General features: G+C 42.5%; 1 protein-coding gene across 1 annotated transcript in view; it reads right to left on the bottom strand.

Annotated features, from left to right (window-relative positions):
- LOC138642404 (NFX1-type zinc finger-containing protein 1-like) overlaps positions 1-14830 on the bottom strand; it is a 418979-nt gene that overhangs the window by 6152 nt on the left and 397997 nt on the right. The window contains exons 29-30 of the mRNA XM_069730530.1: positions 2888-2998; positions 132-227 (exon numbers count right to left, since the gene is read on the bottom strand). Of these exons, the coding sequence (XP_069586631.1) occupies positions 132-227; positions 2888-2998 (207 nt within the window). The remainder of the gene's footprint in view (positions 1-131; positions 228-2887; positions 2999-14830) is intronic.

Here is a 14830-nt window from a genome sequence, read left to right as displayed (position 1 = left end):
TAAAAATAAAGTGGAAAATCCCCTTAACCATATATCTAACCTATGAGTTTAGTAAAAGAATGATGAGATTTTTCTATACATGATATTATTCATATATATAAGGCTCTACCATTTTTATCACACTATTTTACCTTAATGCTTTCATAGGTTAGCACTGAAGCATGGTTCTCCAGCTTGTCATAAATGTGAGGAGTTAGCAATTGAGCAATTTCTGGTCTCATGCGATGCTGAAAATGAGAGGGCATATTAGTATCACTAAAAGTACATTCACTATTAAATAATGTCATTCACAGGTAACTTGACTCCATCACAAAGATAGTACAGTGGTTCTAATATACCACCTACATTTTTTATTTCTTATTTAAAAGTGAACCGGTCAGCAAGATTTTGCTAAGTAAACTACAGGTATTGTCATGTTGGCGCTGTTAAACTGATTAAAATGATACCTGGGGTAAATAAATCTGCTATTGGTTCTTGTGTGCTAGTGTTATCAGTGTTAGAAGCTTTCAGTGCCACCCGGCAGCACAAACATGTTCCTCATCATAGAGACAGATAGAGAGGCAGACTGTTTTCACTAGCTTTAAATGTCCAATACTCAAATTGAAATCTCCCCTACAAAGAGCTAAACGAGATGTTTTAGTGAAACCTATTTGAAACAAGTAAATAAAATCAATCACACACACGCAGTCATGCAATTTAATATACAAATATTGATAGTAGGATGGGTACTAAACAGCTCAGTGACTTTTAATATGGCATTGTAATAGAAAGTCATATGTCACACTTCTGATCTACTACATACTGCCTGATCAACTGCAAGTGCCATTATTTGGATGTGTATAAGAGTAATAGCAGTTCAGTCATGAGTCAAAAGACAAAGCCAACGAGGGCTGAAGTGCATGGTGCATAAAAATGACCTATCTTATGATGCATTGCTTAATACAGAGTGCTAAACTGCTTTTTGACATGACATCAGTAAAAGAACTGTATATTGACAGTGTAAGCAGGTTCGGAAAATGCAGTAACGCAGGGATTGCAGAACAATGCTGTAGAACAATATTATTACATTTTTAACAAAAGAATGAAACAAGAATCAAGGGGGGTTAAAGAGTTAACGCGGCAGTCTAATATTTAAACAACACTTATTTCTTTTTCCCAGCCGAAGTATCCACAATCAATGATGGTTTGGAGAGCCATGTCATCTGCTGGTGTAGGTCCACTGTGTTTTATCAAGACCAAACTCAGCGCAGCCGTCTACCAGGAAATTTTAGAGCACTTTATGCTTCTCTCTGCCGTCAAGCTTATTGGAGATGGAAATTTCATTCTCCAGCAGGACTTGGCACCTGTCCACATTGCCAAAAGTACTAATACCTGGTTTAAAAACAACAGTATCACTGTGCTTGATTGGCCAGCAAACTCGTCTGACCTTAACCCCATAGAGAATCTATGGAGTATTGTCAAGAGGAAGATGAGAGACACCAGACCCAACAATGCAGACGAGCTGAAGGCTGCTATTAAAGCAACATGGGCTTCCATAACACCTCAGCAGAGCTACAGGCTGATCGCCTCCATGCCACGCTGCATTGATGCAGTAATTAATGCCAAAGGAGCCCCAACTAAGTACTGAGTGCATTTACTGAACATACATTTCAGTAGGCCAACATTTCGGTGTTATAAAGTATTCTAATTTATTGAGATAATCACTTTTGGGTTTTCATTGGCTGTAAGCCATAGTCATCAACATTAACAGAAATAAACACTTGAAATAGATCACTGTTTGTAATGACTCTATATAACATATGAGTTTCACTTTTTGTATTGAAGAACTGAAATAAATTAACTTTTTGATGATATTCTAATTTTGTGAGATGCACCTGTATTTCTGAAGGTGACACTAATTCTTCATACTAGGATACTGCAGTCTTCATAAATATACCTTGTAGTGTAAAAGACAATGACAAGTAGGATACTTGCAATATGCTATAATGTTTTTTTTTGCTTGAGGAAAACAAGCAGGATTTTGTATGCAAATTGCCTCTTCTGAGAAAAAGAGGACTTAAACTCTATAGCGCCACCTGTTGGAAGTAGCGATCCTACAAGTCACAATCAACTCTTTAACGAGTCGTGCAATATGACTTAGGATAAAAGCCAAATCAGTATCTCAATTCACAGACACGGTGTTTCGGGCTGTTGGCCCTCGTCAGTGCAAAGCATGAGAACTAATTTGGCTAGGTGAGAGGCTCTGGACTGGGGTCTAAGGGGCAAAGTTTCTCCTTATGGAGAGTGACATACCAGCTCTGGCTTGTCAAGGTAAGGAGGCTTATTCGCCATGCAATGCTCCTCTGGGAAATATAATATGCAAATTGCCTCTTCTGAGAAGCAGAGGAGCATTGCACGGCGAATAAGCCTCCTTACCTTGACAAGCCAGAGATGGTATGTCACTCTCTATAAGGAGAAACGATACCCCTTAGACCCCAGTCCAGAGCCTCTCACCTAGCCAAGTCAGTTCTCATGCTTCGCACTGACGAGGGCCAACAGCCCGAAACACTGTGTCTGTGAATTGAGATACTAATTTGGCTTTTATCCTAAGTCATATTGCACGACTCGTTAAAGAGTTGATTGTGACTTGTAGGATCGCTACTTCCAACAGGTGGCGCTATAGAGTTTAAGTCCTCTTTTTCTCAGAAGAGGCAATTTGCATATTATATTTCCCAGAGGAGCATTGCACGGCGAATAAGCCTCCTTACCTTGACAAGCCAGAGATGGTATGTCACTCTCCATAAGGAGAAACGATACCCCCTTAAGCAGGATTTTGTACAGTCAACCAGGTATAGTGACATGATCTCTTTAAAACGCCTTAAATGCTGTCTCCAATGTGAACTCTTACCTGATAGTCCAAGCGCACATATGGAATTTTCATTCTGATCAGTCTTTCAAACATTGATACTTCAAAATTGAAGTTTTTTGCAAGTTCATATACTGTAGTACTTGGACGGAGCTGAAAGAGACAATACAACATATTAAAAGGGAACCCTTCACCAAGTTATTACTACCTAATCTAAAAGTAGCATAATGTACAGACATCCTGATTTCAGTGATGTATAACTTACTGGTCCGCTTGCTGTAGTTTTAATAATCTCCAGTGATTTTATCACTATAGGGCTAATAAACCTGCTGCCATGTCATCCTCCATATTCATGAGCTCTGTATAACCCCACTCCCGCCACTGACTGGCAGCTTTCTGACTATGAACAGCATACACAGAAAGCTGTCAATCAGTGGTGTGGGATGAGTTATGCAGAGCTCAGCATTCAGAGAACTGTAGATCTGCAGCAGGTAAAACAGTGATTTATCAAAACTGCATCAAGCAGCCCAGTATGTGACATAACACTCACTGGAATCAGGGTCTCTTCCAATACATCATGCTGTTCTCAGATGGGGTAGCAAAAACCTAATGACAGATTCCCCTGGTCAGATTGGTCAGTGAAAAACAGAAAGTCAGAAGACGGACTGAGAATTTTTCAGTGGTTATGTTGTACGGCAATTCTACAGAACTGGATGTCTGTATCACTTCAGATATTCCGGCTGTGGATTATATACAGTGGGTACGGAAAGTATTCAGACCCCTTTACATTTTTCACTCTGTTTCATTGCAGCCATTTGGTAAATTCAAAAAGGTTATTTTTTGTCACATTAATGTACACTCTGCATCCCATCTTTACTGAAAAAAACAGAAATGTAGAACTTTTTGCAAATTTAGTAAAAAATAAAAACTGAAATATCACATGGTCATAAGTATTCAGACCCTTTGCTCAGACACTCTTATTTAAGTCACATGCTGTCCATTTCCTTGTGATCCTCCTTGAGATGGTTCTACTCCTTCATTGGAGTCCAGCTGTGTTTAATTAAACTGATAGGACTGGATTTGGAAAGGCACACACCTGTCTATGTAAGACCTCACAGCTCCCAGTGCATGTCAGACCAAATGAGAATCATGAGGTCAAAGGAACTGGCCAAGGAGCTCAGAGACAGAATTGTTGTAGCAAGGCACTGATCTGGCCAAGGTTAAAAGAGAATTTCTGCAGTACTCAAGGTTCCTAAGAGCGCAGTGGCCTCCATAATCCTTAAATGGAAGAAATTTGGGACAACCAGAAGTCTTCATAGACCTGGTCATCCAGCCAAACTGAGCAATCATGGGAGAAGAGCCTTGGTGAGAGAGGTAAAGAAGAAACTCAATATCACTGTGGTTGAGCTCCAGAAATGCAGCAGGGAGATGGGAGAAAGTTCCACAAAGTCAACTATCACTGCAGCCCTCCACCAGTCGGGCCTTTATGGCAGAGTGGCCCAATGGAAGTCTCTCCTCAGTGCAAATAAATAAGGCAGCATACTGCGGAGCTAAAACATGCACTAAGTGTGAACAGGTGCTGAACTTGAATGAATAGGCCAATTTATGCGCTAAACGCTCTCGTTTTTCTTATTTCTAGTGCAGTAATGCAGTTCAATTTTCATGCTTCATGTTTGCATGTTTTAGCGCTGCAGTGTGCTGCCTTATTTATTTGACTGTATGCGAGTTGGTGACTCTAGGTTCAGCACCTGTTCAGACTTAGTCTATGTTTGGATGTGACGGTCAGTTTTTTGAAATTTGTATTCATTAACCTCCTGACTGAGCACTCCTCCACCTCTTAGCCACAGGTGTTTTAATCGCAGAAGGTCCATTACCCCTTCACAGAGAGAGAGAAACTTAGTCTAAGAAGAGGATTCACAGTAGGTACCCATTCAGATGAAGACGTTTATTCTCAGCGAGGAATGGAAAGTTTAGGACCTGGTATACGAGAGATGCCTTAATGTGGCTACCAGATACACATGAATTGGCCAATTTATGCGCTAAACGCTCTCATTTTTTCATATTTCTAGTGCAGTAATGCAGTTCAATTTTCATATTTCATGGTTGCATGTTTTAGCGCTGCAGTGTGCTGCCTTATTTATTTGACTGTATACGAGTTGGTGACTCTAGGTTCAGCACCTGTTCACACTTAGTCTATGTTTGGATATGATGGTCAGTTTTTTGAAATTTTTAATCTCCTCAGTGCAAGACATATGAAAGCCCACATAGAGTTTGCTAAAAACCACACAAAAGACTCCCAGACTATGAGAAATAAGATTCTCTGGTCTGATGAGATGAAGATAGACCATTTTGGTGATAATTCTAAGCAGTATGTGTGGAGAAAACCAGGTACTGCTCATCACCTGCCCAATACAATCCCAACAGTGAAACATGGTGGTGACATTGTCATGCTATGGGGGTGTTTTTCAGCTGCAGGGACAGGACGACTGGTTGCCATTGAAGGAAACATGAATGCGGCCAAGTACAGAGATATCCTGGATGAAAACCTCTCCCAGAGTGCTCTGGACCTCAGACTTGGCTGAAGGTTCACCTTCCAACAAGACAATGACCCTAAACAGACAGCTAAAATAACATAGGAGTGGCTTCAGAACAACTCTGTGACCATTCTTGACTGGTCCAGCCAGAGCCCTGACCTTAACCCAATTGAGCATCTCTGGAGAGACCTGAAAATATGAAAATAGCTGTCCACCAACATTCACCATCCAAGCTGACGGAACTGGAGAGGATCTGTAAGGAAGAATGGCAGAGGGTCCCCAAATCCAGGTGTGAAAAACTTGTTGCATCATTCCCAAGAAGACTTAAGACCCTACTAGCTCAAAAAGGTGCTTCTACTTAATACTGAGCAAAGGGTCTGAATACTTATGACCATGTGATATTTCAGTTTTTCTTTTTTAATAAATTTGCTAAAATTTCTACATTTGTTTTTTTTTCAGTCAAGATGGAGTACAGAGTGTACATTAACCATTTACCCCCGAAGGTGGTTTGCATGTTAATGACCATGCCAATTTTTACAAATCTGACCACTGCCCCTTTATGAGGTAATAACTCTGGAACACTTCAACGGATCTTGGCGATTCTGAGAAAGCTTTTTTGTGACATAATGTCCTTCACATTAGTGGTAAAATGTCTTCGATATAACTTGCGTTTATTTGTGTAAAAAATGGAAATTTGACAAAAATTTGGAAAATGTTGCCATTTTTAAAATTTGGATTTTTTTTAACTTAAAACTGAGAAATTCTGTATATCACAAAATAGTTAATAAATAACACTTCCCACATGTCTACTTTACATCACAATTTTGGAACCAACATTTTTTTTGTCAGGAAGTTATAAGGGTTAAAAGTTAAACAGTGATTTCTAATTTTTACAACACCATTTTTTTTAGTGACCACCTCACATTTGAAGTCACTTTGAGTGGTCTATATGATAGAAAATACCCCAAAACAACACCATTCTAAAAACTGCACCCCTCAAGGTGCTCAAAACTACATTCAAGATATTTATTAACACTTCAGGTGCTTTACAGGAATTTTTTGAATGTTTAAAAAAAAATGAACATTTAAATTTTTTTCACAACAAATTTAATTCAGACCAAATTTATTTTATTTTTCCAAGAGTAGCTGGAGAAATTGGACCACAAAAATTGCTCTGCAATTTGTCCTGAGTACGCTGATACTCCATATGTAGGCGTAAACCACTGTTTTGGCACATGGCAGAGCTCGGAAGGGAAGGAGCGCCATTTGACTTTTCAATTCAAAATTGGCTGGAATTGAGATCGGACGCCACGTTGCATTTGGAGAGCCCCTGATGTGCCTAACAGTGGAAACCCCCCCACAAGTGACCCCATTTTGGGAACTAGACCCCAAAAAGAACTTATCTAGATGTGTGGTGAGCACCTTGAACCCCCAAGTACTTCACAGAAGTTTATAACGTAGAGAGTAAAAATAGAAAATCATATTTTTTCACAAAAATGATCTTTTCACCCCCAATTTTTTATTTCCCCAAGGGTAACAAAAGAAATTGGACCCCAAATGTTGTTGTGCAATTTGTCCTGAGTACACGGCTATCCCATATGTAGGGAGTAAACCACTGTTTGGGCGCATGGCAGAGCTCGGAAAGGAAGGAGCGCAGTTTGACTTTCAATGCAAAATTGGCTGGAATTAAAATCTAACGCCATTTCGCGTTTGGAGAGCTCCTGATGTGCTTAAACAGTGGAAACCCCCAACAAATGACACCATTTTGGAAACTAGACACCATAAAGAACTTATCTAGATCTGTGGTGAGCACTTTGATCCCACAAGTGCTTCACAGAAGTTTATAACGTAGAGCTGTAAAAATAAAAAATCATATTTTTTTCACAAAAATGATCTTTTCTCCCCCAATTTTTATTTTTCCAAGGGTAACAGAAGAAATTGGACCCCAAATGTTGTTGTGCAATTTGTTCTGAGTATGCTGATATTTCATATGTGGGGGTAAACCACTGTTTGGGCATATGGCACAGCTTGGAAGGGAAGGAGTGCTATTTTACTTTTTCAATGCAAAATTGGCTTGAATTAAGATCGGATGCCATGTCGCATTTGGAGAGCCCCTGATGTGCCTAAACAGTGGAAATCCATAACATAGAGCCGTAAAAATAAAAAATCATATTTTTTTTCGCAAAAATGATCTTTTTGCCCTCAATTTTTTATTTTTCCAAGGGTAACAGGAGAAATTAAATCCCCAAAGTTATTGTTCAATTTGTCCTGAGTATGCTGATACCCCATATGCAAGGGTAAACCACTGTTTGGGCGCATAGCAGAGCTTGGAAAGGAATGAGCGCCGTTTTACTTTTTCAATGCAAAATTGGATGGAATTAAGATCGAACGCCATGTCGCGTTTGGAGAACCCTTGATATGCCTAAACAATGGAAACCCCCCACAAGTGACACCATTTTGGAAACTAGTCACCATAAAGAACTTATCTAGATGTGTGGTGAGCACTTTGACCCACCAAGTGCTTCACAGAAGTTTATAACGTAGAGCCGTAAAAATAAAAAATTATATTTTTTTCACAAAAATGATCTTTTTGCCACCAATTTTTTATTTTCCCAAGGGTAATAGGAGAAGTTGGAAACCGAAAGTTATTGTTCAATTGTCCTGAGTATGCTGATACTCCATATGTGGGGGTAAACCACTGTTTGGGCGCATGGCAGAGCTCGGAAGGGAAGGAGTGCAGTTTTACTTTTTCAATGCAAAATTGGCTGGAATTAAGATCGAACGCCATGTCGCGTTTGGAGAGCCCCTGATGTGCCTAAACAGTGGAAACCCCCCACAAGTGACACCATTTTGGAAACTAGACCACCTAGGGAACTTATCTAGATGTGTGTTGAATTATATGAATGATACCCAGATGTGGGGATAAACCACTATTTGGGCGCATGGCAGAGCTCAGAAGGGAAGGAGCGCTAGATTTTACTGTTATGGTTTGCAGGTGCCATGACCCAATGGGAGAGCCCATGAGTTGCCAAAACAGCAGAACCCCCCATAAGTGACCCCATTTTATGAACTACAACTCTCAATGAATTAATCTAGGGGTCCAGTGATCATATTGACACCATGGGTATGTCCCAGAATTTTATACCATTGGGCAGTGAGGACAAAATAATTATATTTTTACCACCAAAATTTTGTTTTAGCCAAAGATTTTACATTTTCATTTCACACAAGAAGTGGAAAAAAATGACAACAAAATTTGTCCCACAATTTCTACTGCACATGGCAATACCCCATTTCTGGCTGTATAGTGCTACCAAGCCATGTGGAGAGACTTGGGAGGAATGGAGCGCTATTTGTCTATTCAAGTGAATGGGTCTGTGCACATGACAATGTGTTTCCACGGACTGTGTGTCCATGGGGAAAAAAAACTGACATGTCTATTTTTTAAAGTCAGCGCGGGTCATAAAACGACCCGCACACATACTATGATTCAATAACCCATGTCACAGCCAGGGGGGGCGCTGTATGTGCTCCTCAGGATAGGCATTGAGGCATATCTGTAATGGTAATAATGAAACAGTGTCAAGAATGATTGTAAATGGCCGGTATGTGTCACAGAGGGAGTCTGCACTGTAAGCCAGTAATAATGTTGTTCTGGGACCTGTAGTCCCACAAGTATTTGTATAGCTTTAACTCCTTCATGACCTTGGTATTTTTTCGTTTTTCCGTGTTCGTTTTTCACTCCCCTCCTTCCCAGAGCCATAACTTTTTTATTTTTCCGTCAATTTGGCCATGTGAGGGCTTATTTTTTGTGGGACGAGTTGTACTTTTGAACAACATCATTGGCTTTAGCATGTCATGTACTAGAAAATGGGAAAAAAATTCCAAGTGCGGTGAAAGTGCAAAAAAATGCAATCCCACACTTGTTTTTTGTTTGGCTTTTTTGCTAGGTTCACTAAATGCTAAAACTGACCTGCTATTATGATTCTCCAGGTCAGTACGAGTTCATAGACACCTAACATGACTAGGTTATTGTTTATCTAAGTGGTGAAAAAAAATTCCAAACTTTGCTAAAAAAAAAAAAAAAAAATTGCGCCATTTTCCGATACCCGTAGCGTCTCCATTTTTCGTGATCTGGGGTCGGTTGAGGGCTTATTTTTTGTGTGCCACGATGACTTTTTGATAGCATTTCGGTGCAGATAGGTTGTTTTGATCGCCCGTTATTGCATTTTAATGCAATGTCGCGGCGACCAAAAAAACGTAATTCTGGCGTTTTTATTTTTTTTCCCGCTACGCTGTTTAGTGATCAGATTAATGCTTTTTTTATTTGATAGATCGGGCGATTCTGAGTGCGGCGATACCAAATATGCATAGATTTTATATTTTTTTTAATTGATTTATTTTGATTGGGGCGAAAGGGGGGTGATTTAAACTTTTATATTTTTTTTATTTTTTTAACATTTTTTTCAACTTTTTTTTTTCACTTTTGCCATGCTTCAATAGCCTCCATGGGAGGCTAGAAGCAGGCACAACTCGATCGCCTCTGCTACATAGCAGCGATCTGCTGATCACTGCTATGTAGCAGAAATGGAGGTGTGCTGTGAGCGCCGACCACAGGGTGGCACTCACAGCCACCGGCGATCAGTAACCATAGAGGTCTCAAGGACCTCTATGGTTATAATGGAGACGCATCGCCGACCCCCGATCATGTGACGGGGGTCGGCGATGACGTCATTTCCGGCCGCCCAGCCGGAAGCGGTAGTTAAATGCCGCTGTCTGCGTTTGACAGCGGCATTTAACTAGTAAATAGATGCGGGCAGATCGCAATTCTGCCCGCGCCTATTACGGGCACATGTCAGCTGTTCAAAACAGCTGTCATGTCCCGGCTTTGATGCGGGCTCACCGCGGAGCCCTGGATCAAAGCAGGGGATCTGACCTCGGACGTACTATCCCGTCCGAGGTCAGATATGGGTTAAAGGGTGGCTTGCAGGGTCGGAGAGCTGGGTGGGACAGGCTAACCACACACACCTCCCACCTATGGGGGTCGCTACAGCTACATAATGTGACCAGGGTTTGGTCACATGGTTGAGAGTGTTTGGACCTGAATGGTTGTAGGTCCTGAAAGAGGTCATGTCTGTGTTGGAAGCTCCGGCGAGTGGAGACTTCCTGAAGAGCACGTGGAGAGACCGTGGACCTGGATGGTTGGTGTTGGAAGCGCCTGTGAGTGGAGACTTCCTGGAAGAACCAGATGAGACCATGTGCCTGCAGAGCCTGGGACGGCTTCTGTTTCGGCGAAGCCAGAACTGTCAAGGAGTCAGCTTGTGGAGCGGAGCTCCTGGAAATTAACCCCAGACAAGGGGGGTTCTAATATATGGCAGAGAGGTTTATCTGCTACATGAACAGACTGGTGGTCATGACATGTTCGTGGATGTAATGAAATTAACTTTAGATTATGTGGTTTATGCGGAGTTAATAAACCAGATAGACTGATTTATGTGAGAAAACCGCTACTGTGTGCTTTAATCCCGTGCCAAGTGAGTGTCCCGCAACACACTTAGGTATCGCTATCTCACAGTGCATACACATAACACACATGGATGTCATCCATGTGACACGCATCGACGCCGGGAAGAAGCGTTACAGTAAGCGCTGTTCCCTGGAGCCGGGTGCTGAACACGGCTCTACTCATCCTTACCTGCTCTGCCGGCGAGGAGAATGATGAGAGTTACATTTAAGTAATAAAACATACAACAGGCGGTGACTGATGGGACTATTACTCCCATCAGTTTACCCCTACTGCTGCTAATAACAGTGATAGCAGGAGCGGCGGATGGGAGTGCTATCTCATCTTTGGTTGCGGGTTGCTAAGCTGCGGGCAATGGTCCAGAAAGCACGTGTAGACATGATTGCTGTAACTCGGTGGGGTTACGAAGTTTGCTGTAGATCGCCGGGTCCACGAAGCTTGCAAGCGTCTGGCTTAACTCGGCGGGATTATGAAGGGTGGCTGTGGATCGGCGGGTCCATGAAGTCTGCAGTGTGGAGCCATGCAGAGCCTTGTGGAGAGTAGCTGCAGTTGCAGCAAGGGGTTCTGCAGCAGCAGGCGCTGCAGTTGCAGACAGCAGCGGCTTGTGATCAGCACCCGAAGGTGGTGCCTGAGAGTACCGTGGGGAGTCCACAGGGTGTACCCCAAGGAAGGTGTGGTGTTCCTAAAAGGGGGCGGTAACCCAAACAGGGATAGTTGCCCAGAAGGGGGTGGAGTCCTGGGCAATGGTAGTTTCCCAAAAGGGGGCGGAGCATCTCAAATGGGTGCCGCAGATGAACTGTTGCCCGGGGCAAATGCATTATGTGTGCCCAATTTGCCATAAGATCTACCCTCTGGCAAGAGGCTACATGGGTGAGTTTTGGAGTTGAACACAGATTATTATTTTTTTATCATTTGTGTCGCTGTCCTTTTTGATTATGATACTAATTTTATCATTATTTGCAGTGTTACGATTACATGATTGAAGCTATGCTGTTGTATGCCCTGTATACTGACTGAGTAGAAGGTCTGGGCGAAGATGGTGGTTACTCCAACAACACTATGATCTTGAATATTTATTCATCTACATGTCTTTATGTTGTCATTTTTATGTGTATTGTTATTTATGTGTGATACATATATGTGTCATAGTATAACAACAAGATATGTATAGGGTCACTGGTCAGGTATTATTATTGGTAATATATTCTCCTTTTTTCTTCTTTTTTTACTCCTTTTTTCTTTGATCTGTGTATAGTTATGCCATTTTTTTTATACAAACAACAGCCATAGTTTTAACTTATAATATAAATATATTTGTATTTTGATTTTGATTACAAATTGCCCTACAAGCCCATTGGATCTTGCAGGCAGGCTGTGGTACGCGCGGTGCAAGTTCATGGCCGCGTCTATCCACATCCCAACGACAACTTGTTTGCTGCGGGGCTGTGTGACATGTCTGGCTCGTTCTCCCCTTCATTCCCTGTTCCATGTGAGTCATTCAGCGCTTCTCGCCTAGCAATTTCAGTCACTTTCGTTGTTAGGGATGCTTGGTGTTAGAATAAGGCTGCACTCAGATGTCGTCCGAGTGCGGTCTGTTACGCCGAAGGCGACGGGAACAAAGAGTGGACCCACTGGACCGTGGCACCGAACCTCCCCTGAGCAAGCACTCCAGAGTGGAACCAACCCCTATACAGGGACTGTTAGAAGACAAGCACAGGGAAAACTAGTACCACGGAGGCCAGGACCAGGGATCGGCTCTAGGAAAAGGAAACAGGGAGAAAAACGGCGAAAAACAGAAAAGGAAGAAGGTGACGGAGGAAAACCTGGGTGAGAAGTAAAGGAGCTGAGGATCGGACTGAGAAAAGGGAAAACACAGGAACTGCGGAACACGGGAGCAGGAACTGAAAGGGAAAAAAGGAGAACAAGAGGTTAAACAACACAGGTCTAGCAAGGAACAAGACTGGGAATGCACAGGACTGGTAAAGCACAGAAAACTATGCGGCCTAACTAAAGCAGGAAAAACACAATAATCAGGCGCCTCCACAAAGGGAGGAGGACCAGAAATACCTGAGGCCAGACACTGATTGGCAGGAAGTACTTCCAGGTCAGGTCATGGAGGGATAGAAGAGCAGAGGGAGCGCGCGCGGTCAGAACCTACTGCGCCTGCGCAACCCACAGGTGCGCGCAGCTGAGTGCAGGGAAGACGCTCGCCGGGATGCAAGCACCGAGCCCCGGAGTGAGGAGGACGCAGCAAAGACATCAGCTGACCTGGACTCGGCGGCAGCAGGGGGAGCGCCAGGAACAGGAGCCGAGGTAACACTTGGTTCATGTTACATGACCTGTATGAGTCATACATTGTGATCATGCGCAGTATACTTACGCTGTGAACTGTTTGGTATACACGGGCTATTTCCCGGCACAGGCACTCGTTCAGGTGATCATGATGACATTCTGTGATCTGATTGGACATCTAGTACATGCCCCTATTCCTATGATTGGCTGTGTATTGTATATAGACTTACCTCTCTCCTATTGGCGCCACCCCCTGACGAAGGCAGCGTGCCGAGACGTGCATTGGGGAGGGCACCCATTCAGGAGACCAGGAATATAATGCACTATTTTGTAAGTTGCCTGATACAAACTATTACTATAATCTATTTATAACATTTTTGATGTTTTTCCTGGTCATTTAATACTTGAAATGGTTATACTGACATCTGGTGGTATAACATTTATACTCGTATTTATTATGATTTTCACCTGAGTATTATGGTTATAATCGACACATTGACACGTTATTTATTTTGCACTTTTGGTTTTTAATATTATATATGAGAGAAACTTTATGCAAGCTCATCACACTCACTAAAAATATTATATATAATATTTAGTTTTTTTAGTTGCACATCAGTTATAATTTGCAATTTTGTACCATACATTATTTGGGTTCTTTTGGGAAAATCCTTTTTAAAGAAATCTTTTTAATAAAAATCCCTTTTGATGATGACTTTTTTGATTCTGAATTTTCCACATCCGGTTTATATAATCTGATTAGGTGCGCCCCTTTCATGGTAGCATACAGATATGTATTGTATTTATTAATGTATGTGATTCACTTGATTCAACATTGTTTTTTACCTGGTATACCAATAAAAATTAAATTTATATATTTTTTACTTTGGACTCATAGTTGTTTTTTTTGTTCTTGGGGTTTTTACGATAGTCTCCGATTGCCCAGTTTCAACAAGGTCCTTGTGCACAGTAGTATAAACCTAAATGGTGTATTACTATGTATTTCTCCCTCAATTGGTTTGGGTACTCTGTGTGTCGGTTCTCTTTTCTTGTGGTTTTAGTTGAAAGCAGAGGTAGAGGATGTATTTGGTCTGGTCGATTCGGGGAGCTTTGTGTCCTTAGTAAGGTCTTCGGAAGATCAGCTTTTAACCCCTTAATCCCATATGACGTACTATCCCGTCCAGGTGACCTGGGACTTAATTCCCATGGACGGGATAGTACGTCATATGCGATCGGCCGCGCTCACGGGGGGAGCGCGGCCGATCGCGGCCGGGTGTCAGCTGCCTATCGCAGCTGACATCCGGCACTATGTGCCAGGAGCGGTCACGGACCGCTCCCGGCACATTAACCCCCGGCACACCGCGATCAAAGATGATCGCGGTGTGCCGGCGGTGCAGGGAAGCATCGCGCAGGGAGGGGGCTCCCTGCGGGCTTCCCTGAGACGATCGGTACACGGTGATGTGCTCACCGTGTACCGAGCGTCTTCTCCCTGCAGTCCCCGGATCCAAAATGGCCGCCGGGCTGCATCCGGGTCCTGCAGGGAGCACTTCCGGGTCAGGATCAGGCTGCAGCTGCAGCTCTAATCCTGCCCGGCTGTATGTCAGATCACCGATCTAACAGAGTGCTGTGCACACT

The sequence above is a fragment of the Ranitomeya imitator genome, chromosome 6 (assembly GCF_032444005.1).
Source record: "Ranitomeya imitator isolate aRanImi1 chromosome 6, aRanImi1.pri, whole genome shotgun sequence".
Taxonomy (NCBI): Eukaryota; Metazoa; Chordata; class Amphibia; order Anura; family Dendrobatidae; genus Ranitomeya; species Ranitomeya imitator.
The sequence above is the reverse complement of the archived record's forward strand: the minus strand, read 5'-3'. Positions and strand labels throughout refer to the sequence as shown.